The 25,666-nt window shown below is 40.0% G+C and overlaps 1 protein-coding gene across 9 annotated transcripts in view; it reads left to right on the top strand.

Moving 5' to 3' along the window:
* Positions 1-25,666, top strand: part of BRD4 (bromodomain containing 4) — a 251,052-nt gene that overhangs the window by 172,788 nt on the left and 52,598 nt on the right. For 6 of the 9 annotated variants that reach the window (XM_048834229.2, XM_048834237.2, XM_048834240.2 and 3 more), the window contains 4 exons: positions 10,616-10,825; positions 11,638-11,837; positions 13,264-13,565; positions 15,094-15,204. In XM_048834229.2, coding sequence (XP_048690186.2) covers positions 10,616-10,825; positions 11,638-11,837; positions 13,264-13,565; positions 15,094-15,204 — 823 coding nt within the window. The remainder of the gene's footprint in view (positions 1-10,615; positions 10,826-11,637; positions 11,838-13,263; positions 13,566-15,093; positions 15,205-25,666) is intronic. The other 3 variants (XM_048834234.2, XM_048834238.2, XM_048834239.2) reach the window with 1 other exon arrangement.

Consider the following 25,666-nt stretch of genomic DNA (forward strand, 5'->3'; position numbering starts at 1 on the left):
CACATTAGCCCCTGTACAGAGGGGCTAATAATTATCCACATTAGCCCCTGTACAGAGAATACAATTCATTGGGGCATATTTGGATTCGTTGGTAGCCAGGGACTTCTTTCCCACATACAGATTTGTAACTTTGTCAAATCTGGTTGGGACAAATCAAGGAAGTCTCTGTACTACAATAAGGAACTGTTTGCAGCTCCTGGGTCAGATAACAGTTTGCACCTTTGTGACCGAGCATGCAAGATTACACCTCTGCTGCTTTTAGGGCTGATTCAGAGGGACCTATTGGACAAACAGGTTAAGGTTCCCCTCCAGGTGAAGAACTCTCTGGATTGATGGACAGATTAATGCAATGTCTATGTGGGTGTCCCTTTGATCAAACTTGCTCCAATAATAAGTGTGACAACGGATGCATCGCTGTTTGTTTAGAGATACTCCCATCCCTCACTCATAACTCAGGGCAGGTAGTCACCTCAGTCCACTGGCTCTATATCAATTTGTTGGAACTCAAGGATTACCTACCTTGAGTTCCTGCCCTCGTCAAGAGCAAAACAATCACAGTCATGACAGACAGTGTGGCTTGCATGTTTGATATCAACAACCGAAGAAGAAAGATTCCCCTTCCTGTGCGGTGAAGCTAGAAAGTTATGGAACTGGTATATAGCTGATCAGAGTCAGATCTCAGCCTTTTTGCCTTCCTTGGAGCCCAGAATGTCACAGCCAGTAGGCTCAGCAGGCGCTTCTGACAGGACTAAGAATGGGAGTTGGATTGTCAAATCGAGGTACCAGGCTTGGAGTCCAATTGAGCGGGCTCCGAGGTAGGACGAAGCGCAAGCTCCATGGGGAGGGTCCTTAAGCAGATATCCCGCTCCTTCTGAGTATGAGGTCGAAAGTTTTTGCAGATCCTGCACTTATCCTTTCTATGGGACTCCCCCAAACATTTTAAACCGCTCTCATGGGGGTCCCTAATGGGCGTCGGCTGGCTACACAATGAACATGGCTTAAAACCTGGGGAAAGGGGTATGCCCCGCTCCTTGGCCAAGTCCCAGCCAGAACTCTAACTCCTACACAACTACTCTAAAGCTTAACTTAAAGGTCTAACTAAGTACCTAGCAACTGACAACAAGGGAGACAGAACAATGGCCTGCAAGAACCGCTAATGCTTTTGCGATGCAAGACAAGGCGCTCTAACCAACCGTCATGGGCGGTAAGAAGGAGCTGAGAGCGCATAGGGTCGGCAGCGCCTAATATCCCGATGCATGAGCGTGGCACTCGAGGGCACTACAGCTGACCTTACAGATACCGCTAAGGCAAAAATCTCCCAACTGTGCACGTGGGTGCGCACACACCTAGAATGGAATGGACATGAGCAACACATCTTGAAGAACAGCAGTTATGAAAAGGTAAGTAACTGTTTTTTATTTTTTTGTTGTTGGCTTGCTTGGAGATTCAATACAAATAATTTTAGCTAGGAAACTCCATGCAAAAAAGTACATTAAGGAAGTACATTAAGAAAATATGCGAAGTTAAGCACTCGGAAGCCAGGAAATGCTAAAGTTAAGACTGAGTGTGTAAAATCTTGTAACACTGACTATTAATCTGTGTATAATAGAAAAAACAGACTTAATGAAAGCCATCTATATAGTATGCAAACAAACATAGTTCCTTGAGTGACTGCACATGTGCATTCCGCTCTTGGTGTTGGTGCACACGGCTATCAAAAACTTTTCCCCTCTATAGTACTCGCTTGGCAGCTTGAGCCCCCCCATTCACCATTACATGCAGTTCTTCTTCAAGTGCTTGCTCATCGATTCCAATTAGGTGTGTGCTCACTGCGTGCACGGCTGTCAGAAAGTTTTCCCCTAGCAACACCCGTTGGGTTGGCTGTGGAGCCCCCTGGAGTGGCACCTTCATCGCGTTCAATATATACCCCAGCCGACCCGGCGCCGCGTCGGTTCCTTCTTACCACCCATGAGGGTTGTTGGAACTGTGGGGTCTTGCTCTGCTTGCTCTCCACGCTTCCCAAGTCTTCAGATAGTATTTGTCAGGGCCGGCTCCAGGCACCAGCGTTCAAAGCAGGTGCTTGGGGCGGCAGTTAGAAAGGGGAGGCAGTGTTGCTGCAGCACCGGCAATTCGGCAGCAGCTCCTCTGTTCCACCGGCCGCAGCGGCAAATCGGCCGCAGCTTCTCCCTTTTGCCATCACAAACGGCTGTTTTTTTCACTGCTTGGGGTGGCAAAAACTGCAGAGCCAGCCCTGTTGTTTGTTAATTTGGTTTATAGTTCTTATAAAAGGAAGCCCCCCCTCAGTTCCTTCTTATCGTCCATGATAGTCATTGGAACTCTGTTCTATATCAGAACAGTTCTGTGTCTCAGCCTTTGTGAACTGTGTGTGTGTGTGTGTACACACATAGTCGAGTCCTTCGTATTATTAGCCGTGGCCAAATGAGCAGGGGAGTTGCTGGCATTAATGTTGGGACTTCCACAGATGATCTTCTTTAAGGACAAGGTTTACCTGCATTCTCATCTGAAGTTGGTCCCAAAGGTGGCTTCCCCTTTCCACATCAACCAGCCAATTTATTTGCCAGTATTCCTCCCTGCTTATATGTGGTATTGGGTAGGAGAACATTTACATATGTTGGACATAAGAGTCTTGCCATTTTACCTAGACAAACCAGTCACTTTCATAGATCCTCCCAGCTATTTGTAGCATTGGCAAATAGGGTAAGAGGTCTCCTCCACCCAGAGAATTTCTTCCTGGATTGCACCCTGCATATGCATGTGCAATGACTTTTTGGCTAATGTCACTCCACATAACAGTCACAGCTCGTTTGACGAGGTCACAGTCAGACTCAGCGATCTTTCTAACACAAGTCCCAGTTGCAGACATTTGTAGTGGCAGCTTTGTCCACGTGTCCATGATCCACATGCTGTGCTTAAGACTCCAAAGACAATGCTAGAGGGGAACAAATTGTTCTCCAATCTCTATTGAAATAGATTCCAATCCCACTTCCTGTCTTATGGCTTGTGAGTCTCCAAGAGTGGAATGAAAATGTGGAATCACTCGAAGAAGAAAAAAGGGTTACTAACCTGTTCCATAACTGCTCTTCTTAGAGATGTGTTGCATGTGTCCATTCCATGACATACACTCCTACCCCTCTTCATTGGAGTTATGGCAAGAAGGAACTGAGGGGGCTCAAGGCAGCTCTGCTCTTTATACCTGCACACAGTGACACACAGCAGCAGGAGTCGTTTGAGCCACCTAACAGGTACTGCTGAAGGAAAAAGTTTGATGGCCATGCACTGGGCGTACAGACTGCCAAAGCGAAATTGACATGTGCAACACATCTTGAACAGTAGTTATGGAACAGATTAATAACAGTTTTTCACACTAGGCCCTGCAACCCAATCTGAACCCAGCTACAAGCGTCAAGTCGGGGACAGCTGGGTTCGGCTTTCTGCTTGCCTGTGAGGTCAGCTTGTGGTGGTTACTTGTGACAGCAGCTGTGTGCCTTACTCCTGCCGTCTGCTACCATCTGCTGTTCTGTGTGTACGCTGCAGTGTGAGAGGTATTGCGATGCCTCGGCCTACTCATTTTGCAGGGTACACACAGCAGAGCCTGGGTGATAGGACCAGAGCATGCAGCTGCCTCTGTGCCAACCCCACAGGCAGGAGGTAGCAGCAGTCGCAACTCAGATTCGGGGGAATGGAGTAGAAGGCTCAGGGTTGAAGTCAAGTCAAAAAATGACTTGACCCTACTTGGGCGGAGCCTAAAAATTAGGCCTGAGCAGACCTCTGGTAACCAAGAATATTATGATTGATCATAGATAAGATTGTAAATTGCATGTTAAGACGTCTACATCATACTAAAAATGGAAAGTCAGTCTGTAACCACTGAGAATGTGTTAGAAATTGGTTCTTTCTGTGGCTCTGTGCTCAATAGTGTCCTGTTTTGATATGACTAGTTAACCCTTTGCCCATTTCTGATCACTATTTTGTGCTCTTCATAAAGATGTTTCCTTGTATTTGAATATGAATTAATGAATTTTTGTTAATAGGTTAACAATGTATTTTTGCCACTAGATGGTATCAGTGTCTTCAAAATCTGTGTCAACTTCAAGCTGCTTTTATTGGATTATTTTTTCTGCCTGTTTTAGTTTTGATTATTTCTTGATCCAGTTGGCAATTGTAGTTTCCGGTTCCTGCGTTAACCTGCTGTGAAAATGTTGCTTTTCATTGTTAAACACCTCAGATGCAGAGGCAATTTGTTTGTGGAGGGAAGGTTGTATGATTAGTAAAGCGTGTGAAGCACTTCAGGATAGTTAGAGCCTTGTCTGCACTAGGCTGTTTTTGCCAAAAAAACTTGCCATTAACAGTGCTGGTTGTTAGGGTAGATAGGGCTTTAGATGGCGACCTATGATACGATTAATCAAAATTTGTATTACGGTAGTGCTTAAAGGTCAACAGATTGGGTCCCTAATGTGATAGGTGTCCACAGATAATAAATGTCAGTCCCTGCCCCCAAGAGCCTACAGTCTACCCACTGCATCTTCTAGACCTTCTGTAAGCAAAGTTAGATGATACGGTAGTTAAAATGTAAATGCACACCTGGAGTTACGTGTGCACTAGTGCACTTTCTATTGCTACCAAGTTGAGAAGCTGAACCAGAGGTAGCAACAGTGAGAATATTTTGGCAAAAAATGTAATGTTTACAAAGTCTGTGGGAAGACAAATGGTGCTATCATTACTTTTTCATTTACAAAAAGCATATAGAGAAAAAAATCATACAGATACAAGTTCTTGAGGCTAAGACTGATGAGCGTTCAGAGACGGGTGCGACTGAATTAAAAGTGCAGGAAGGTTTCAAGAAGGGATTTCATTCAAGTCATAGTGACAGGTGTGGTACAAGAGCCAAAGTAGACTGGTATAAGTCGGTACAAATTTCATATCTGGGATCCTTTACCTGTATTCTAAGGTAGGACAAAGGAGAAGGAAAAGTATGTTGGTTTTGTGTTCAGTTTCCTTATTTAAAAAGTCCTTTTAAATGTTTATTGTTCAAAGGAATCATTTGTCTCTTGTATAAATATTTTTGATAATGCTTAGTAGCTGTTTTGTGAAATGAGGTTGATTTATTTTATTTAACTGTGTGTTAAAATAGTTTATATTTAAATAGTAAATTTTTATACTGCAGCATATTTTATTTGGTGAGTGGTTAAAATGAGTTATGTAAATACATGTGTAAATATTTTTTCATACCAACAGTATGCGTAGCACCGTGATGAGCAGACATGTGCACTGTGCTAAAGAGTTTCTTAATCTAAGTTGTATACACAGTAGAGTTCAGAGATGAACTCTTACGTACACAAAACAATATCTAGAGGTTAAATGTTGAACTTCCAGGCAGAAGGTGAATTTTTGCCTTATTCTTTTAAATGCATTCAAAACTTGATAGAGGGATGGTACTGAAAAACCTGACAGCAGAAGTGTCTCATAAAGAAAGATGAGAACTTGCACCCTCCCACCCCAACCCCCCCTTTTCTTTTTTTGCAGCAATTAATTAGGGCTGTGCTTCATATTTATCATTTCAAAACTTCCTTTCTAACCATTTTATTTTGTTTTACCCACATTTACTCTTTCTCTATATAAATACGGTTGAAGAGAAAAGCTGCAGTTACACTGAAGAAAATAAGGGATTTTGTTCAATCTCACTTTTCACAAGTTATGTTTTATTTGTAAAATCCTTCACTCTTTCTATGAAGGGGATTCAAATGTGAATCACAAAGGTTTTGTTAAGTAAAAAACTTGTTTATCTGATTTTAAAAGTAAAAAATCTATGGCTCTTGAAAATACATATAAACAAAACTGTTCCTCTTAAGAGTCAGAAATCTGAGATTTGGTCATCTTGGTGTCTATGCTAGAGAGAGAGTTCACAAAGGGAAAGAGCATAAGGTTTGTGAGAGAAGAAACTGTCTCTAAAGTTCAGTTTTTTCAGCCTCTTAAGGGTAAGGTGATTGTTTCAAGTGTTGCTAAAATCCTGTCTCATTGGTTATGTCGTCTTTTGGAATCTTACAGGGAAAAAAACTTTGCTGTTAAACATTCAAACAAAGTGGACAGATGTTGAAAAATACTTTCAGGCTTTCACATCAGACTCTTAAAAGTTCTAACTAGTTTACAGTTGCCATATCATTGGTTTAAGTCAGTGCTTCACTTAAAGGTGACTCAGTGCCCTGGTTCACACTAAAGTATAATTGCAAGTTGCTTGGTCAAGTGGTAAATGTAATTGAGGTGGTGTTTGCTTTCTGTAACCAGCTGGTTATGATGTAACCATTGTCTTTAGGAAATGAAGCTTGTACCTTTGCTAAGACGGAGGGCAGACAGCAGTCACTGCAGTGGTACTGTTAAGAGGGTATTTGCATAATTCCTGTTTTAAACTGTCTGTGCTGAATAAGTGTTAGTACAGGGTATAGCTTGGCACAGAAAATCTCAGCATGTAAAGACCACTTGAGTCTTAAACAAAAAAGAAACAGTTTTAAAACTATTTTTCCCCTGTCCTTATTGTTTCCTTCAGAGGTATTGTGGTTAAAGTCCAGTTTCCAGACAGAATGCAGATCTTAGGGAAATTACTTAAATCGTACAGCCTTATACTTCTAATAGCCTAGTTGTTTGTCTCCAGGCAACTAATACGTTCAGCATTCTGAAATTATAAGTAAAGTATCAGAAAGGTAGCTAGACTTGCGGTTAGGTCTGGGATTTGGGCCTTTAACCTTGATGTCATGGTAATGTGGCCCACTACTAGTTATTTGCCTTTGATGTGCAGTCTTTTTGCTCACATATGGCCTACCTGACTTAGCTATTTAAATATGCATTTAATCAGGCAGAATTACCCCCTTAACTGTTCTGAGGCACAAGCCACAGATTGCTTGTAACCTGTAAAAATATGACTGAGCAGAGATGACTGAGCAGTGCATGCTTGACGGACAAATACAGACTTAATATTATAATTGGTAGCATTTATGTGGCTTTTCACCATAAACAAGTTTTTACATTTTTTAAATATAACCTTTTAAAGAATCCTGCTTTAGTTTTTACATATTGAATGATAAATGGGTTAGAGAATATTTAAAATGGACCCTTCTGCTGTTAGACTTACTTGTTTCCCCAGCTGCCTTTGCTCTAGTTGGGGATGGTGCTTTGGCATGTCACAGTAACTAAATGTTGGCATTTGGGACTTCTTTGTACCATGAAGAGATTTTTACATTTACCTTATTTAAAAATTAAATCCCAGCCACTATTTACCTGACTGAGCAGTTAGGATGTGCTCTGAGAATTTAGATAGCATTGTGTGTCTGTCTCTCATTTGCCTTACCTGTAAAAAGATGGTGTTTCTAATTGCAAGCCCTACTATCTGGGATCTGAGAATCAACTTGGGTTACATCTGGATATAATTCGCCAGCAATAAAGATTCTGCACCAGTATTTGTTTAACAATTCAGAGGATAATGACTGACGCAGGGTAAAATCCATTTCTCTCTCCCGTTGCCCAGATTGGCGCTGCAAGACTAATGTCAATATTAAAATATTATTTTGGCACTAAAGTGGATGCAGTATATCAGGGATCGGCAACCTTTCAGAAGTGATGTGCCGAGTCTTCATTTATTCACTCTAATTTAAGGTTTTGCATGCCAGTAATACATTTTAACGTTTTTAGAAGGTCTCTTTCTATAAGTCTATAATATATAACTAAACTATTGTTGTATGTAAAGTAAATAAGGTTTTAAAAATGTTTAAGAAGCTTCATTTAAAATTAAATTAAAATGCAGAGCCCTCCGGACCGGTGGCCAGGACCCGGGCAGTATGAGTGCCACTGAAAATCGCTCGCGTGCTGCCTTTGGCACGCGAGCCGCAAGTTTCCTACTCCTGCAATATATATTACTGAGAATACAATTTAGTCACAGAAAAGGTCATGGAAGTCATGGATTCTGTGACTTTACCAGGCCTCCTTGACTTCTTCAGCTTCAGCCAGGGCTATGAACCACTCCTCTGGAGCTGGGGTTATCTCCTCCGCCCCCACCCACTCATGTCTGGAGCCAGGGCTGTGCCCCCCACCCCTGTGGCAATGGGGCTTGGACTGTCAGTTCTGCATGGGGCTCCAGCTGGCATACCACCCCCGGCAGCTTCCCTCCTCCCTCCCCCCCACCCAGTTGTTTTAAGTAAAAGTCACAGAGACGTCATGGCTCCTGTGAATTTTTGCTTATTGCCCACAACCTGACTGATTTTTACTAAAAATGACCATGACAAAATCTTAACCTTACATATTACACATGGGGAAGAGCCCTGTTGAGTAAGAAGATGCCCTTTTTACATGGTTGCCTTTCCGACCATACTCTAAGCAACCCCGTACAGTAGAGCAGGTAGAGAGCCTGCCAGGGTTTTAAAGAACACAATAAGACTTCAGAGAAGCTAAAATTATTTAACCACAAAAGCAGGATGAATGAATAACCCCCCGCCCCAGACAAATCTTTACAGATAGTCTGTACAAGAAGTAGCATTGGTAAAGGTCTTTTTACATCCTTTCCATGTCAAAGTTGATGCACAGGCAGAAACCAGTCCTTTTTTCTGTCACTTGCTGCTGCTCCCATTAGCTCTGTGGTGTTGAAATGAACTATTCTGCCCTCACTACTAAGGGGGGTTCCTAAGATATATCTTGGGTGCTTTCATTTCTACTTGGCAGCTTCACATGGGGATATATGTTGGCATCTGCAGTACATGCTTCTTTCTGATTCTGGTGGAAATGGGCTGCTGGTTAGTGATTTGTCAGATCTCTTCATCGGTGATTTTTTCCCAGCCAATTCCCAGAGTCTTTCATAGGCACTTATTTTCGAAGGTGTCTGTTGTTCTAACATTTTAGTAACTCTGCAGCTCTTGCAGCCGTGCGTTAGCACCGAGATTACTTTTGAATTGAAAATTCTGTTTGGTTCTGGCGCTGTATATTTTTGATTTCCATAGGTGGTTGAGTTTAGTAAATGCTGTGGATGCGTCTCTGTACATCAGAATGCATCCGATGAAGTGAGCTGTAGCTCATGAAAGCTTATGCTCAAATAAATTTTAGTCTCTAAGGTGCCACATGTCCTCCTTTTCTTTTTTCTCTGTTCTTGATGTCACTTCCTTCTTGAGGTCTCTGTTGACTAACAGCATGCTGCCCAGGTGGATGAACTGTTTTACTTTTTTGATATTTTAGCCTTCTAATGTGATGTTACCGCTGGACATCTGCTTTTCAAGGATGTTTGATTTAGCATAACTAATTTTGAGCCTGTTATTTTTGCCAAGTTGTCTGTCTTTGTAAGTTTTTATGGGCATCACTCAGTAGTGCAATATCTTCAGCAAAGTCTAGGTCTTCTAGGCATTTTCCATCTACCCATGCTGTTCTGGTGTTTGTGTTGCTAATACACTTCATTATCCAGTCTTTTGCAATGCCAAATATCAGTGGCGATAAAATGCAGCCTTTCAGCACCTGTGTCCACATTGAACCATGTCATCTGGTTGTTCAGATTTAGTATTAGCCATTCTGTAAGGGGATTTTTTCAACATTTCAGTATATCTCTGTACTGGGTTTTGTATTAAGGTCTTGACTCTGCAAGCATAGTTGTAATTTTTCTTTAGGACTTCAATCTACCATATCCTCCAAATCTCAGGTTTACCTGTTGACTTTAATTTTGTTTAAAATAACAGTTAAGGAGTGAACAGAGAGGTAGTGTAGTAAGCTATGAGCTGCCTCAAAGTTTGTTTTTAATCAAGGAAGCTAAAACATTGAATTCTATTCTTTAGAAGTAATTTTGAGGAATTATTTGCGTCCTCTGAACTTTGTCTTCTAATAAGTAAGGAAGCTTCTGTCCTGAATTGGACAATCAAACATTTCTTTTTGCTAATCCATAGAGCTGTTCTGCTGTTTTAGTAGGTTTGATCGTCCTGCAGCTTAGTATTTATTGTGTAGATAGTATAATCAGTTCAGCACTCGTACCTTATTTAGTTACATAAGTAGGCTTTGAAGGATTAGATTTTTATCGGTAAATGTCAGTAAACATCAATTTCACTATCCACACACAAACTGAATATTTCTAGCGATAATAGAAAGTTACAGATAAGCAAAGTAAGAAAAATGCTGCTTGAGAACTTAGTTTAATTTAAGGATATTTACATATGTGATATTGACAATTTGTATTTTAATGGTAATAAAGCTTTAATTTTTTGAATCTCTACATCTGCTGTCATTAAATAATTGTCTGACTACCCCATGCTTCCCTGCGACTGTGGAAATGTAAATAAGTAGGAGAAGAAAATTTAAAACTTGTAATTTTTTGCAACTGTGAATAATTAAATGGACAAAAAAATGCTTAAAAATAAACATCAATATCAGAAGTTGAATTCTGCCAAGCCTGTACAGAACCTATATTGAATCCTAGTCTGTCCTCCCTTCGTTCATTCAAGGAGGAAGGTTTGTCTGTCTTTATCAGGTGCTTATGTTGCTTGAATAATAATCATTATTACATGCTGAGCTGCTTGTAAATGTGTATTTGTATTCATGCAAACCCAGCATTATTTTTCAATGTGTGTTTCTCCCCCAGGATGTTTTTGAGATGCGCTTTGCTAAAATGCCAGATGAACCTGAAGAACCCATGATTCCAGCCTCCTCTCCAGTAGCGGTGCCGCCCCCAACCAAGGTGGCCCCCCCTTCATCCAGCGATAGCAGCAGTGACAGCTCCTCCGATAGCGATAGCTCGTCAGATGATTCTGAGGAAGAACGAGCTCAGCGACTAGCAGAACTCCAGGAACAGGTAATGTGTTCTGCGGGCCTAGGGGCTAGAGCAGGGGGACTGGGAGTCGGGCATTCACAACTCTTACGGACTTGGGTGACCTTGGGCAATTTGCTTTAGCTCTTTGCTTTAGTTTATCCATCTGTAAAATGAGCTACCAGCTGTCCAGGGGCTGTGAAGCTCAACTGTAAAATGCTCTGACATTTGTCATTGAAAGGGCTTAATGGGCAAAGTATTAATAAATATCATGGTGTCTTTCAAAACATTTGCGTATGTTCTGTTTAGCTCACACATAATGTTCAAAAAAAATTACAGCACCATTACACGATACCATTGCCTTGAGTTAGGTAGCATCATTTGAATCGATAGAATAGAGTTTTGGGCTGGCTGAACTTAAGACTAAAGTGTGGAACATGGACTTATAAAATGGGGCCTGTAGCCACCACCTCTGATAGGGAGGTGAAGTGCTCCATCTAGATTGTTGTAGCCTCACAGGCCCTCCTCGTACATTAAATCATTCGGTGTCAATAACACTTAGTGTCCGATTGGCGCTGAGGAAGTGGGCAGTCTGTTCTTGGCCAAAAGGTAAGGAGAGTAGTAACTTTATTTATAAAGGCTTCCTACCCCCTGTCAAGCGGGTCAGGGTACTTTAAAGTATAATGAACAAAAAAATCAGTGTACAATAAAAAGCACCTCGAACTGACCCACTTAATATTCAAAGAGATGAAAGCAAGTGAGAGTAGCTAGGCCAGAAAGGAGGAGAAAGGAATGAATATGGGGGAGAAGGTGATGCAGAGCGAAAGTATCTTGATCTTTGTATGTCTGCCTCTTAGCTTAAAGCAGTGCATGAACAGCTCGCTGCCCTGTCCCAGCCACAACAGAACAAACCAAAGAAAAAGGAGAAAGACAAGAAAGAAAAGAAAAAAGAGAAGCACAAAAAAAAGGAAGAAGTAGAGGAGAATAAGAAAAGTAAAACCAAGGAACCACCACTCAAGAAGGCCAAGAAAAATAATAGCAACAGCAGTAACTCAAGGTCAGCTTTGTGTCTGTCTTATCTTGCAGTTTTTGTATTTTACTGCACTGAGGAACAGTAGAGAGTTAGAGACAACCTTCTTGCATTCAGGATTACTTCCAACAGTAACCACTAGTGCCTGTGATGTAGTGATGGCTCAATCTGGGGTTTCTAGCTTCTGTAAGGGCCTTGGCATTGATAGTATCAGTTCCAGCAACACGTGTTGGTGCAGACCCCAATCCATTGTGCCTCAGTGTGACAGTACTTGTTTTCACTCGTGCACCCCTGTGCTTCTGTGCCTGGCTTGTGTGGCTGCCATTAGTATCCAATATGAGAGATGATAGAATTAATTTTGTTCCTCTGTATATTGTCACTGTGACATTGAATCCCAGATCCTGGAGGTTTTTTTAGATTTCATCTACCTTCCCCTCCTGGGTGCTGGAGGGATTGACTTATCAGGGAAAAGGTTATGAGCTAGATATTTACAGCTGGGTAAGTGACAACTCAGAGGAGGTAAAATATCTTCAAGTACTTCACAGGCATAACCCCCAGCCAGCGGGAGGAACTGTTAGCCCCCAGCCAGGGGGAGGAACTATTTACAGTGCAACAAAGTATCATAACTTCGGGTAGTGGGATGAAATGAAGAAAGGGGAACATGTAGTTTTCATATAAGTACAAACTGTTTGTTGTGAGCTTGATTAGGCTGCAAAATTGTTAAAGGTAAGAGACATGAGCCCATTTCTCAAACCCTACCCCCACCCCCCATTTAGGGCATTGAGGCTGGACAAAATACTAGACAATGTACTGTACAGCTCAATTGTAAATCCTCCCCAGGGAACTGAACTGACTGTGGCCTAATAGATCTCTTACTTCTTTAATTTCATTGGTAATCCTTTTGCTACATAGGCTGTGCATTCTGTGTTAATGCTGAGGTGCTATGAATCTGGCTGAAGTGTGACCTCTTCAATTGCATACACATCCTTTTTATAACTATAAATCTAGTTTCTCAAAATCATTGACAGTCTAATTTATGTATTCTCAGAACAAAACCACAACCCTAGTATATGAAGTCTAACAGATCGTTACTTATTCTGAGGACAGGTTTGTTTGTTTTTTTCATGCCTGCTGCTTCTTGCTTCCCCTCCTCTCCCACACACAGTACATAGATCAGCAAGTCAAAAATCATATATGGATCCCTCTTATTTAATGCTTAAAATGAATGTCACCAAGGAGCGCCTATCTATCACCTTCTGTTCTCTCTGCCCCTCTTACCCACCCATTCCAGTTGTACTCTTAATAGCCTACTGAAATTAAACAACTTTGATAATTTTTAATTAGAGTGTAATGTAATCAGTGTTACATTTAAGACATTAATATCAAGCTGCTGCTTTTTAAACGCCTCACCATTTTGGTGTTTCTATAATAATGTTTTATAATTATTCCTAAGTAGTAAGAAGGAGCCTGTGACGGTGAAGAACAGCAAACCCCCTCCTGTCTACGAGTCTGAGGAGGAGGACAAGTGTAAGCCAATGTCCTATGAGGAGAAGAGGCAGCTGAGCCTGGACATTAATAAACTCCCTGGTGAGAAACTGGGCCGAGTTGTCCATATCATCCAGTCAAGAGAACCCTCACTTAAAAACTCCAATCCTGATGAGATTGAAATTGACTTTGAGACATTAAAGCCATCCACGTTGCGGGAGTTGGAGAGATATGTAACATCATGTTTACGGAAGAAGAGGAAACCTCAAGGTACCTTTCATCCTCAAAGCAGTTTACTTCACATTCCAGCGATGTAGTGCAAATCTTATGAGAGAGAGAGAGAGACACACACACACACACGTAGAGAGAGATGGTGCACAAACTGTGCGTATAGGTATTTATATCCTCATGCCAGGGGAGAGAAGAACTCATTTCAAAGCTACTACTTTTCTATCAAAAGGTAGATTTGATTAATGGCACAACAGCATGTGTGTTAAATCTTACCACTGGACTTCAACTCAATGGCTTGTGATTTAGGGCTAATTTTATCTTAATATCCCTGTACTTTGAGCTCTAATGTAAATATTTTCTTCACTCCAAACACTTGATACAAGGGACAGATCATACTGCCAGCTAAATGGAATATTACATGCTGTTTCAATCTCATGCAAACTTTTCTTGTAAAACCTTTTAGTTTTCTTTTTATTGTACAACAGTATTTGTTCTGGGCTGCAAACTCACCTTCAGTGTGCCAAAAAAAACCCCAAAACACCTCCTCTCAGTGAAAGAATGTTCTCATGTCAAACTGGGGCGCCATCATGTGAAACAGTTGGCACATGTATAGGCCTGGATTTTGGATTGTGCCAGGCATGAGACTCACTACACTGGGGCTGCCATCCTGGATTCTTTCCACCAGTTTTTGGAGCTGTTTTTGGACTTTGTTTCAGTTTTTAATATATGGTTAATGCGCAGAAAAGCATTTTAAAATTGAAGTAAAGCCTCTTACAAAATCAAAAATGGCTGCACATGTAGAGGGGAGTTTGGAGGACTCTCCAATCACCCATTCCCATGCTTTTCTTTGTACTAATATATCTGAATAAAACCTTTACGTTTGGAATTCAGCGAGCCATAAGAAGATGTGAAATTGCCCTATGTGCTGCTGGCCTAAGCATCACTTGTAAGCTTATTTGGTGTTTTGGAAAGACAAATAGCCTAGAGCCTGAAGTGTAAATGTCAAACGCTGCATATGCATGATAAGCCTTCTCTAACACAGATTGCAGAAGGATTGGGTCACATGCAGGATTGAGTATATGCAGTTTTGGACCTATTATAATTCATTGGGTCAATAGCATTCTTAAAAAAAAATACTCTGCATTAATTTTGGGCCAATACTGTCTAGTCAGTAAATAATGTGTGTTAACATTTCTAGCACACTTTCCTTCTGCAAGAATCTGATACATGCATGTTTATGGGTTATTTAGGCAAAAGTTGTATTTGTTACATTGGAATTGGGAGCAGCAGGGCAAACTCTTCGTTTCTGCCTTAGTTTGTAAAGCTCAAGACTAGGAAGGAACATGGGAACAGGGCAGTGAGTTTGCTTTGCCCAATTACAATAGTACTTTACTTAGTTAAACTACTTATGACTCCAACTATAGAGCATCAGCATACAAGCAGTCCTCCATGCAATAGAATTCCTATTACGGGCGTTGCTGATTACAGGAGGACCACACAGCACAAGACTGGATTCTGGGTTATTTTTGTCATCCTTTGACAATATTGTACTGTTATCTTGTTGCAGCAGAGAAAGTGGATGTAATTGCTGGTTCCTCTAAAATGAAGGGGTTCTCCTCCTCAGAGTCTGAGAGCACCAGTGAATCCAGCTCCTCCGACAGTGAAGATTCAGAAACAGGTTAGATGCAGCTTATTTAAAGACTCAGTCCTATACCTGTCTTCTGTATAAATAAATATGTTTTCAGTACTGGCTTGGTCTTTAATTTTTTTGTCTTGTAATTAAAAACAGTACACACAGTGTAGATCCTGCATGTTGCAGTTGCCTATAGTGGACCCGACATATGAAACTTGGAGGTGGGGGATATGGCATCTTGCACTTCCCAAGATTACAAGATTTTCTTGCTTTTCTTCCTTGCGATGGGAGAGCCAACCTGCAACATATGCGCAGATACTTTCTATCTGGCCAGTGATTTAATTACATATTTTTTAAAAGTCCCCTTCTCTTTTCAGTTTGCTCTTGGGGAGTGTAAGTGTTCTCACCAGGAACACTTCTGCACCAGAGCATTTTGCTGGACAACAGCTGAGGAAATGTGGGTTTATGTATAAAAAATAAAAACAATGGCATGAAACAATTCTCTTCAGGAAAGTAGGGTGAATTTAGTGAGCAGTAATGACTCTGTATACCTTTTCTAGTTTCAGCTGATACTCCCTCAGAATTTGTGATTTAGGCATGTTAAGTTGATTTTGCACTTCTGAAATAGCTTCTTAAAGTATGGTTCTTCCTCTAAAGTGGCATTGTGGCATTCTTTTGTGTCGAAGTGAGCAAAGCTGCATAGCTAAAAATTTGAGTTATTCTTTCTCGAACTGCCAGCTTTGTGTGGGTTCTGAAAGTTAAGCTGGGTTCTTTCAGACACATAAATCACCAGTAATAGTTTCTGCAACTTTAACTTAGTTAACTATGTCTGATGAAGATGTAAGAGGTAGAAAACAGTCCTGCTTCCACTTCTATAGCTGTATTGACTCTGAAGTGCAAACAGGAGTAAAAATAAATAAAAACGCACTTGTAAGAAATTCTGTGACTGAAGTAATACATTTTCGGGCCTGCCATTGGGTTGGGAGGGGCCTAAGAGCACAGGTGCTGAATGCATACTGCTCTAAGCCCGACATGTATGCTAAATACTCACCTCTTCTTTTCCTGTCCCCTCCAGTCAGCAGAGGTTAGTATTTATAGGAGTTGCTTTGGGTGCTTACTAATGACGCTTCCTACAAACACTCCAATTTTAAGGCTGTATTTTTTGGGGTTGGGGAATCTGCACTAAACTGTAGTTAAACATAACACATTTAAGTTGCATTATATTGTCAAGCATATTTTTAAGTAAATTTAGTTTTTTGAAAGGAACTCCTCACCTTTGATGATAGTTCTTTAGAGGGAATTATATTTAATACTGGTCAAAATATAACTTTCAGTGGTAGTGAGTGCTGTCCTCATAGTGTGTGTTAGTGGAGGAGAAAAATGGTCTCCTGCTACTTGATAAGTCTTAAGGCAGAGCTGCCACATTTACACTCAAACCATAGACTGTTATTGTACACTTGTTTTTCGGTGGCTTTATTTGACTAATGCAGACTCAGTCCTGCCAAAGCTTCTGTGAAAAACTTGTTTAGAAATCAATTTCTCTGTTCTTTCTTGCATGACTTTTTGCTCATTCAGGTCTGAGACATGGGAATTAAAAAAGTGTTGTTCCTCTCTGCCCCAGAGATTTATTCCCAGTGTGATGCTGTTGTCTGCAAAAGCACAGTTGTGGATATCTTGGCCTGGTCTACGAAGTTTTTGTACTAGTATTTGGCTATACTACTATAGTTAAATCGGTGCAAAACCTGTGTGTAGACAAACCCTAAAATGCCACAATATGGCAAAAACAGAACGTTTCTTCTTGTTTGTCTTTTTCCATGGAAAATATGCGTGATCCAGACAAAACCATTTCTATGTCAAATGTTTCTCATAATCTTCCTGAGAATGAGGCAGTGGAACCTAATTCATTTGATTGGGTGGATATGAGTGAAATTGAGCATCACTTGCTCATTGTCCTGTAATTGACCTCTTGGGTTGTATTGGCTTAGAGAGCCTTCTTCTGCTGTAGAGCACTTTATCCTTAAGTACATATTATAGTTTATTTTTGTATTTTGAGTAAGCTGTCACTAGGCAGAGCTAATTAAAACCTTAGCTCTCTATAAATTTTATGTGGTGTATGGTATGGAAATCTGTAAGATGACAGTTTGCTCAACTTTGCAACATGACCGTCACATTAGTACCTCCAGTGTTCTCCACTGTGTGCCATAACTGCACTTCCTTGGTGGAATTCTAAATGTGACTGAGCTTTTTTCTCTAGTGTTCTCTGTTCTATAAAACTATAAGAACTGACTGTAAAACTGCTCTTCCCATAAACGTATCCATATCTACCTAGTCTGATTCCATCTTGACATTCTTGGGATGACAGGGCCAGTGTTTTCAAAACTGGCCTCTTAATTTTGGTTGCCTCTGTTTTTGGGTGTCCATTTTGAACTTGATTATCACAGGTGCTGAGCCCCCCACAGCTCTTTAACTTGAATTGGTGCCCCTAGTCAATAGGTGCTCAGCATCTCTGAAAATCATGGCCAGGGTGTCCCATGTTCGTTACTGGAAATCGGATGTTTTTGAAAATGTTGGCATTAAGTGATTTAGTGCTATCAGAGCCATTGGACAGCACTCTGTCTCTAGGTATAGTGCAATGTGTGTGATGATTGAGCCTTCTTTCCCATCACATTTATTTTGAAATTGCAACTGTTCCTTGGGATGCAACTTTTGATTTTGTTTTAGCTTGTTGGCTGTCTTTCACTTTCTGTTACAAAATGAATCATATCATATATATTTATAATTCTCTCAGTTTAAACACTGTTTTTAAAAGCCAGCAACCCTGCATGCAGTTTGTAATCTTTATCAAGCTTTCTGCCATGTCATAAAGCTACAGTCACCAGATTTTTTTTTAAATAGCCTTTGAATATGTACAAATGAATATACTTGTTTTGATAATACTTTGTTACCAACAAAAGAAAAACTAAATTTTTCTGGTCTAGAATATTTACAGTGATGTTTGTTTTGCTAAATCTTTCTCCTGCTTTTCTGATTATATATAGGGGCCCTTGTTGACCCTGTACTGCAGGATAGTAACTTAATTATTAACATATAGAATACCGTTTCCCATTAATTGAAATGTAAATGTTTAAACTTTTGAGAATTGTGTATTTGATACCTTATGTAACTAATGTATTGTTAGTTCATGATACCTTTTATTGTAACAGCCCTGTTGCTGGTCATCTGAGCTTCTCTCTCTGTAATGTTTAAATGAGCAATATGATTCTGGAGAAGTTGTAAAATATATATCCTGATAGGAGAATCTTGGAAACACCTGCACTGGCGAAGTGGAAAATTAGATTTAAAATCTTACTGATAATCTTTGCACTTCAATTTGTAATAAGATCTGGCTTCTTATGATCTTCTTTTATAATAACTTGGTTTCTGTTTTTCCTTTTTTTACCCACTGAGCTGCTGTTTGGTGGGTGTACTTAGTGTTTTGTGCAATAGATGTATGTAGTTTTAAATCTAAAAATATTAATATTCTAAATTATTTTATCTTGGTTTGGTTTATCATAAAGCACTTTGATACATGTAAAAATACACACCAGTTAATTCTATAATATATAAGGAAAAATAGGTACATATTATATAAGTAGTTATACTGAAATTACACTTCTGCTCCTATCTCCTACAGTTCACTCTCCGTAGTCACTAAAGACAAGTTTTAATGTACTAGTACAGTGCTCTCTTACAGCTGCCTGACTCATCTTTGTAGTCCAGATTTCTGAAAAGCTACTTACGTTCTGGGTTGATTTTGCTCCACTCACTTTAATTCACCTGTTGTTGCTAATCCTTAATCAGAATTTAAAACAGAATGTTTAAAGCATTCTTGTTAATAATCATGAGTACTATACTTACATTGAAAATCAGCCCTTGAAGATTTAATACCTTGAAGATAGATGATATTAGTAGAGAAAACAAATTACTGGGGGATGTTCTGCAGGAGATTGGACCAGGTGAACATAATGATCCCTTAGTTTTATAATCTATGAAAACAGAGGTACAGGATTAAAGGATTAGTGCAGTTTAATTTTAGTTGTGTTTTGACAGTATCTTTATGAATTGTAATGAGATTGAAATTCATCCTGGAAACATCTACTTGTGATATAGACTAAACATGACCATCATGTTGGCTGTTAACTTTCTTACCTCCTGACTTTCTGTGCTAGTACTGTGAAATTTCTAGTAGATTCCATTGCCTCTTTCAATTATGGTTTTGGTATCTTCAGCCTTAGGTGAGTTGCATGTAAGCAACATCTTTTTCTACAGAATACAAATACAGTTTTGTAAGCATATCTGTTCTTTTGATCTGAATCATTCAGTCATGAATGATCAGACTGTAGTACACAGTGGTGCATCTTTATGGCAGAGAGTGTCTAGTGCTCACAGAACACACAAATATATGTTAACAAAAGTCAGAAATTGCCTTTGGAGGTGCAATGCTGGGTCTTTCTGGCTTGAGTATCCTCTTACCACTTTAGGGCAGCAAAAGAGCTCAGTTTTTTTCATACCCTGGGGAGCAGGAATGTGGGAAGTAATACTTCTGGCTAACTTGTTTCCATGTTTCATAGCTATTGTTTCATATTTCGAAGCTTTAATGCTGAATGAAGTAGTATTGCGATGTTATACCTCACCTAAAGGTCTTAAGTATTATTTTGTGTTCATGTCGTAGCTAGCAAGCCTGAGATGTCTCCTGAAAAGCTTCAAAGACCACAGATATGTAGAAACCATTCTACTAAAATTATTTCCATCATAACAAACGCTAAAGTTAATGTTTCAACTTGATTTGTCAGCTGAAACTTCCTTTGCTCAGCTCAGAGGTAAACTTTTGGGGTGAACATTTTGAGTTAATGCCAATTCAGCTGTGAGTTGTGCAAAAGAAAGATACTTTTCCTGTGTTCATAATGTATTTTTATGTATGGATTAAATGGCTGGCCTTTCAGACTTCAGACCCTGCTAAATTGTAATCTGTTCCTTAATAGAGTTTCCTTATGAATCTGAGGGGGGAAAATTCTTCCCTCCTCAACAGTACTGCACTCATTTGAATTTAATTGGCATCTGTTTTGTCTTTATCAGGCATCAGGTAGCTTTTTAGTCATGTTTGACAGCCCTGCCCTTCTCAACAATCAAACTGCTTAACAACTTCAATATACTGTGGTGATTGAGGAACTTCAGAGAATTGGGGGCATCTAGATTGGGGGACTCTGTGCAGAAACTTCCTCTCATCCACTTTTTCTCATGTGGGTGGGGAGTCTCTAACAATTTGGATTTAGTGGACTTAATGCCTAGTAGTATCAAAGTTCCTGATCATCTGGCATGTAGGAAATTTAGAAGAATTAGGATATTCTACCCTAGTGTCCTGCATTTAGGATGTAGTTTGAATTGTGCATTGAATTGTGCATCTGAGGAGGCATTCATATCCACACACAGTGATTTGTGAACAGAATGCCACCATTCCCCTTGGACAGTTGTACCTTCAATACCTTATATGGCTCTATATAAATAAACTTACTTAGCTAAACTCCTAGAGGTGTTTTGGTCCTTGGGTGTCTGAAATAGGAAACTTGATTCCCTGTAGTCTTAACTTACCGTACAGATAATGTTTCGAAGTGCCTACTACCTCCTATCTGTTGTAGCTGCTCCCTGAGAAACACCAAATGGGAGAAGAAAAAATAAGAGATGAATTTTCTCTCAGTAGAATCTAGAATTAACTTTGTATTAATCACCAAGGACACTCCTAATAGCATCAGTAGGACCCAACCAAATTCACAGTCCATTTTGGTCAATTTCACGATCATAGGATTTTAAAAATCATAAATTTCATTATTTCAGCTATTTAAAATCTGAAATTTCATCATGATGTAATTGTAGGACCTGACCCAAAAAGGGATGAGGGGGTTGCAAGGTTATTGTAGGGGGGGTTGTGGTACTGATGCCCTTACTTCTGTGCTGGTCTGGTGGTGGTGCTGCTTTCAGAGATGGGTAGCTGGAGAACAGTGGCTGCTGGCCAGGAGCCCAGTTCTGATGGCAAAGTCACCACCAGGATCAGCACAGAAGTGACGATGGCATGGTATGGTATTGCCACCCTTCTGCGCTGCTGCCTGCAGAGCTGGGCCCTCAGTCAGCAGCTGCTGCTCTCTGGCTGCGCTGCTGCTGGCAGGGCACTGTCTTCAGAGCTGGGCGTGCAGCCAATAGCCACTGCTCTCCAGCTGCCCAGCTCTGAAGGCAGTGCAGAAGTAAGGGTAGCAGTACTATGACTCCCCTAAAATAACCTTGTGACTCCCCTGCAACTCTGTTTTGGGTCAGGACTCCCCAGTTTGAGAAAAGCTGGTCTCCCCTGTGAAATCTGTGTACTATAGGGTAAAAGCACACAAAAGATCATATTTCATGGGGGGAGACCAAATTTCACGGTCCGTGACGCTTTTTTCGTAGCCATAAATTTGGTAGGGCCCTAAGCATCAGTAATGGGGCTTTGCAGAAGAGCACTGCTATATCTATGGTCCTGCAAACCTCTTGAGTAGTTAGTTGGAGAACTATGCAGTTGGGAAGTTCACTATTGAAATTCAACAGTTAAGGCTCCCTGACTGATCAAATTTGCACCCTTACTGTTCTGATAACTGTATCAAATTTGTCTTAATATTCTATTTTATTGTGGTGAGTTTTAATAGAAACTCTTTTGTTGGGAGTTTGGGTGTGGGATGTTCTTCTCTTTATTCTTTTTTAGCTGGGGATGTTCATTTTTAAAAACATACTTTCTAATGAGATGTCAGGAAAAGTGCTTTACTTTGGTTTTGAGCCCATTGAAGAATGACCATCTTGATACACCACTCCTTGTTAGTTTACAACATGCTGATTCTTGTTGCATCTGAACTGAGGAAGGAGAACTAAATTAATATTTGTAAAGCACCATACAGAGCTTCAGTCCACCAGGCACTCGCACTCTAATCCTATTTTAAGAAACTATTCACTTGCATACATGGCTGCAGGATCTGGGCCTTAGTGTGTTTTACGTACTGTGATACATAGAAAAACGAAGTACTGTTTTTAATCACTGTTCTTTTGCCCTGTTAAGATTAGGGTTGTTGGGTTTTTTTCTTCAAAACCCTGGTGTTTTTTAATGTAATAATTTGACAAATATCACACCAGCATTTTTCCACTAAGGTGATAGTTCCATTAGAAATTCAATAAACTGATATGCCAGCAAATTAGAACTTAGGCACCCCTTTTTCTGCAAAGGTAGATATACATCTTGTCCAAGACCAATTTGAACCTTGGGTTTTAGTGCTCTTGCTACTGCTAACAACTTTCTTTAGCCACATTTTTAGGGAACTCTTCTGCCTTACATGACTGTGTGTCAGTGGCATAGAAGCCACGAGTTGATCTGCTCTTCCTGCACAACAGGGGAAGGGAAGCAGTTAGATTGAATTGTCTTCCAGCATAATGCCAAGAAAGCACCACATCACAGTCTGGAGACCGAGAGTCACTTATACACAGTATTCACATTTTGAGCTCATCTCTAATACCAGGGTAGTATGGAGGTTCTCTGTGCTATCAAGGGAAATTTAATTTATAACCGAAACTATTTTGTAAAGTTTTTTTTTTACTTGCAGTCTCTTAGCATTGTTAAAATGTTTTCTCCAAATCACATGATTGTTCATGTTGTGTTTTATTTTTCTATAAACTGCTGGGGACTGAGATTGATTTTTACTGGAATGTATAACTGCATGTTTCTAGCAAAGCTGTAATCCTAGTTTCTCTGATGCACAAGTGTGAACTGTTTGAAAGTAAGAATGCATTTGCAATGAATGGACTGTCATTGCCATTTTGATTCAGATTCCTTTAAGGCACTTCAATTAGCATTTATCATCTACAAAGAATTACTTTATACAAATCTGTTTATTTTTATATTTTTATCTGCATGCTTTTTGATTTAACAGTAATGTAACCACAATCTTTTTAAAAACAAGTTGTATAGTTTTTTTATATTTTTGTTTTTAAATAAAAATAAATAAAGTGTTTGGTTTGTTACAGAAAATGTACCTTTTTGTATAATGGAATTAGTTTTAAGAAGTCATTTCAAAATTGAAAGAATATTTTTACCAAGTATATAATTGTATACTATTATATTGAGTATTTCACCTTCCTCAGTGAACATGTGGGGAAGTAACTAATAATTGGAAAAACTTGTGTGGGTGGGGAAGATACCCTAGAACCTTCCAGAGAGGGAAGCTATTTGACAGAATAAGTTCATTGTAAGCAGAGGCTTCTCTTATGGAAACTGGGCTCTGATCTTAGTGTTTCTACTCTGAAAAGTGACTTTGTGAGAATGGCATTGTGGAATCCCATATTTATTGTGTCTTGAGGATTTCTGTGTCAGATGTGCTGTGTGCACAAGTAGAAATTTTTTCTAATTACCAGCCTTGAAATCTCAACCTGGGCTCTACGAGCCAAAGCTTAGTTGAAATGTGGTACGAAGAGAACCATCATAATGGTTCTGTGAACCAGATTTAGTTCATGCGGCGCCCTTGGTGCCCTTCATGGGCTTCCATAGGTATAACACTGATTTGGAACTTAAGCAATTTTGTAGATACACAAGATGGAATAGAATCAGCAGCTCACTCAGTCTTGGCTGTGTTGGCTCTGCAGGGCTAATACGAATGAAAAGCAGCAAAATTTTATCTCTAAAATAGCTGACGTGACTATTCAGAGTAAAACTGCACTTTAAGCTTAGAAAAGTGATTTTTCTGGGCCATGTTTTATAACTGTCTTTTGTTTGGCTGTTCTTACATTTCTGAAAACCTCATGGTTAGTTAAATGGCCAGAAGGTTAGTGTACTGTGGCTGGCTGGAGTGGAGCAGAGTGGAACTGTGTCCATAGCTTCTTCAGTCCCACAGACTCGCAGGTGTGATTCCAATATTAAACAGAACAGCTGATCCACACAAACCAGGAGATGCACAACCTTTTGCTCAGAGCTGTATAGAGTGAATGGAGCTTCTTGTCAATCCAGACCAAACCATTTTCTCTTACCTGTGTGCAGAGAATGGTCCAGTATCTTGGCTAAACATGTGATAGTTTGTCAATAATTCAGTTTAAACTAAAGACAGTATCAATACAAGAAATATGCACACCAGAAAGCAAACGTGACGCTTCTGAGGAGCTTGGTTAGAAGCTAGCCATCATACCTCTGAGGAATATAGGAGTGAGAGCAAACACCTGTACAGAGAAGCAACTATGGCAGAGTGACACCAGGAGTAATCATGTCAGTTTTACAGGGCTTGGTACCTTTTTAACTGCTTTTCAGGGTTGACACTTGCACACAGCCTTATATGTCTGATATTCCCTCTTTTTCACACCTTTACTATTGCGAAACATATACATGTTGATCAGCTGCATGAAAACCATGGAGCTAGGGGTCTCTGACATAAAGTACAAATGAGAAATGTTATATATTAAACATGGCATTTTTGGCTGACTCCTGAAGCTGGGGACTGTCTATGTATAATCTCGCATTTCCAGTCCTGCTCACATAGGAGTGACATTGGCTTAATTGCCTTTTCGCTGATAATGTTTACTCATGCAACTTCCTTGTGTACTTATGCAGCGAATCTGCAACTTGTCGAGAGGAATTCTCTCAAATCCCATTGATTTCCAGAGATCAAATATTTCATAGTTTTCCTTGTCTCTTCCCCTCAAGTTGTGGTGTCCTTTTACAAAACTCCTCCTTTCCTGGAATCCCCCACGTTTGTTTGTATCCCATCCCTTGGTTTCTTCCCATTGGTATTTTTCCTTCTGATTAAATGGAACATGACAGAAATATTGGTTCCTTCAGTAACTTCCATTTTCAAGCCACACAGCTTATTCAGTTTCCTTCTAGTTTGGTGTGCATGGTAGGAAGTTTCTTGCTATGCGGACATGATAAAAGTGGATCAGCAAGTAGAATGTTTATAGCAAAGTGAATCAGGTTCTGTTTGCTATATATATTACACTTGCATCAGATAAGAATGTGGCAGTTACAGGCTCCATGCTCAAATAAATTGGTTAGTCTCTAAGGTGCCACAAGTACTCCTTTTCTTTTTCCCCTCACATAGTGTATGGCTCACAGTAAAGCAGACCAGTCTCTTAGATACTTAACTGTTACAGAGACTGACATCTGTCACTTTGACGACTTTTCTGTAAATTTGATTTTAGTTTACTGATTAGTATGGGGCTTCTATTTTCTGCCCTCAGTCATAGAGTAGGAACTCAGAAAAGACCTCAGTGAATAGTTGTAAAACATGATTTTCCTGAAGACCTACATGTTGCTGCGTTTCCTTCTTGCCTTTCAGTGCCTCTTCAGTTGATTGGCATGGTGTTCCTGTGATTAATTCTCTCTCAGCCTCTCTCTCTGTTACCTGGGTTTTTGACTCAGATAGGGAAAGTCTATGTGGGGCTAGTCACTTAATAGCAGAAAACATCAATCACTCTTTCT

This window comes from Caretta caretta, chromosome 20 (assembly GCF_965140235.1).
Source record: "Caretta caretta isolate rCarCar2 chromosome 20, rCarCar1.hap1, whole genome shotgun sequence".
Classification (NCBI taxonomy): domain Eukaryota; kingdom Metazoa; phylum Chordata; order Testudines; family Cheloniidae; genus Caretta; species Caretta caretta.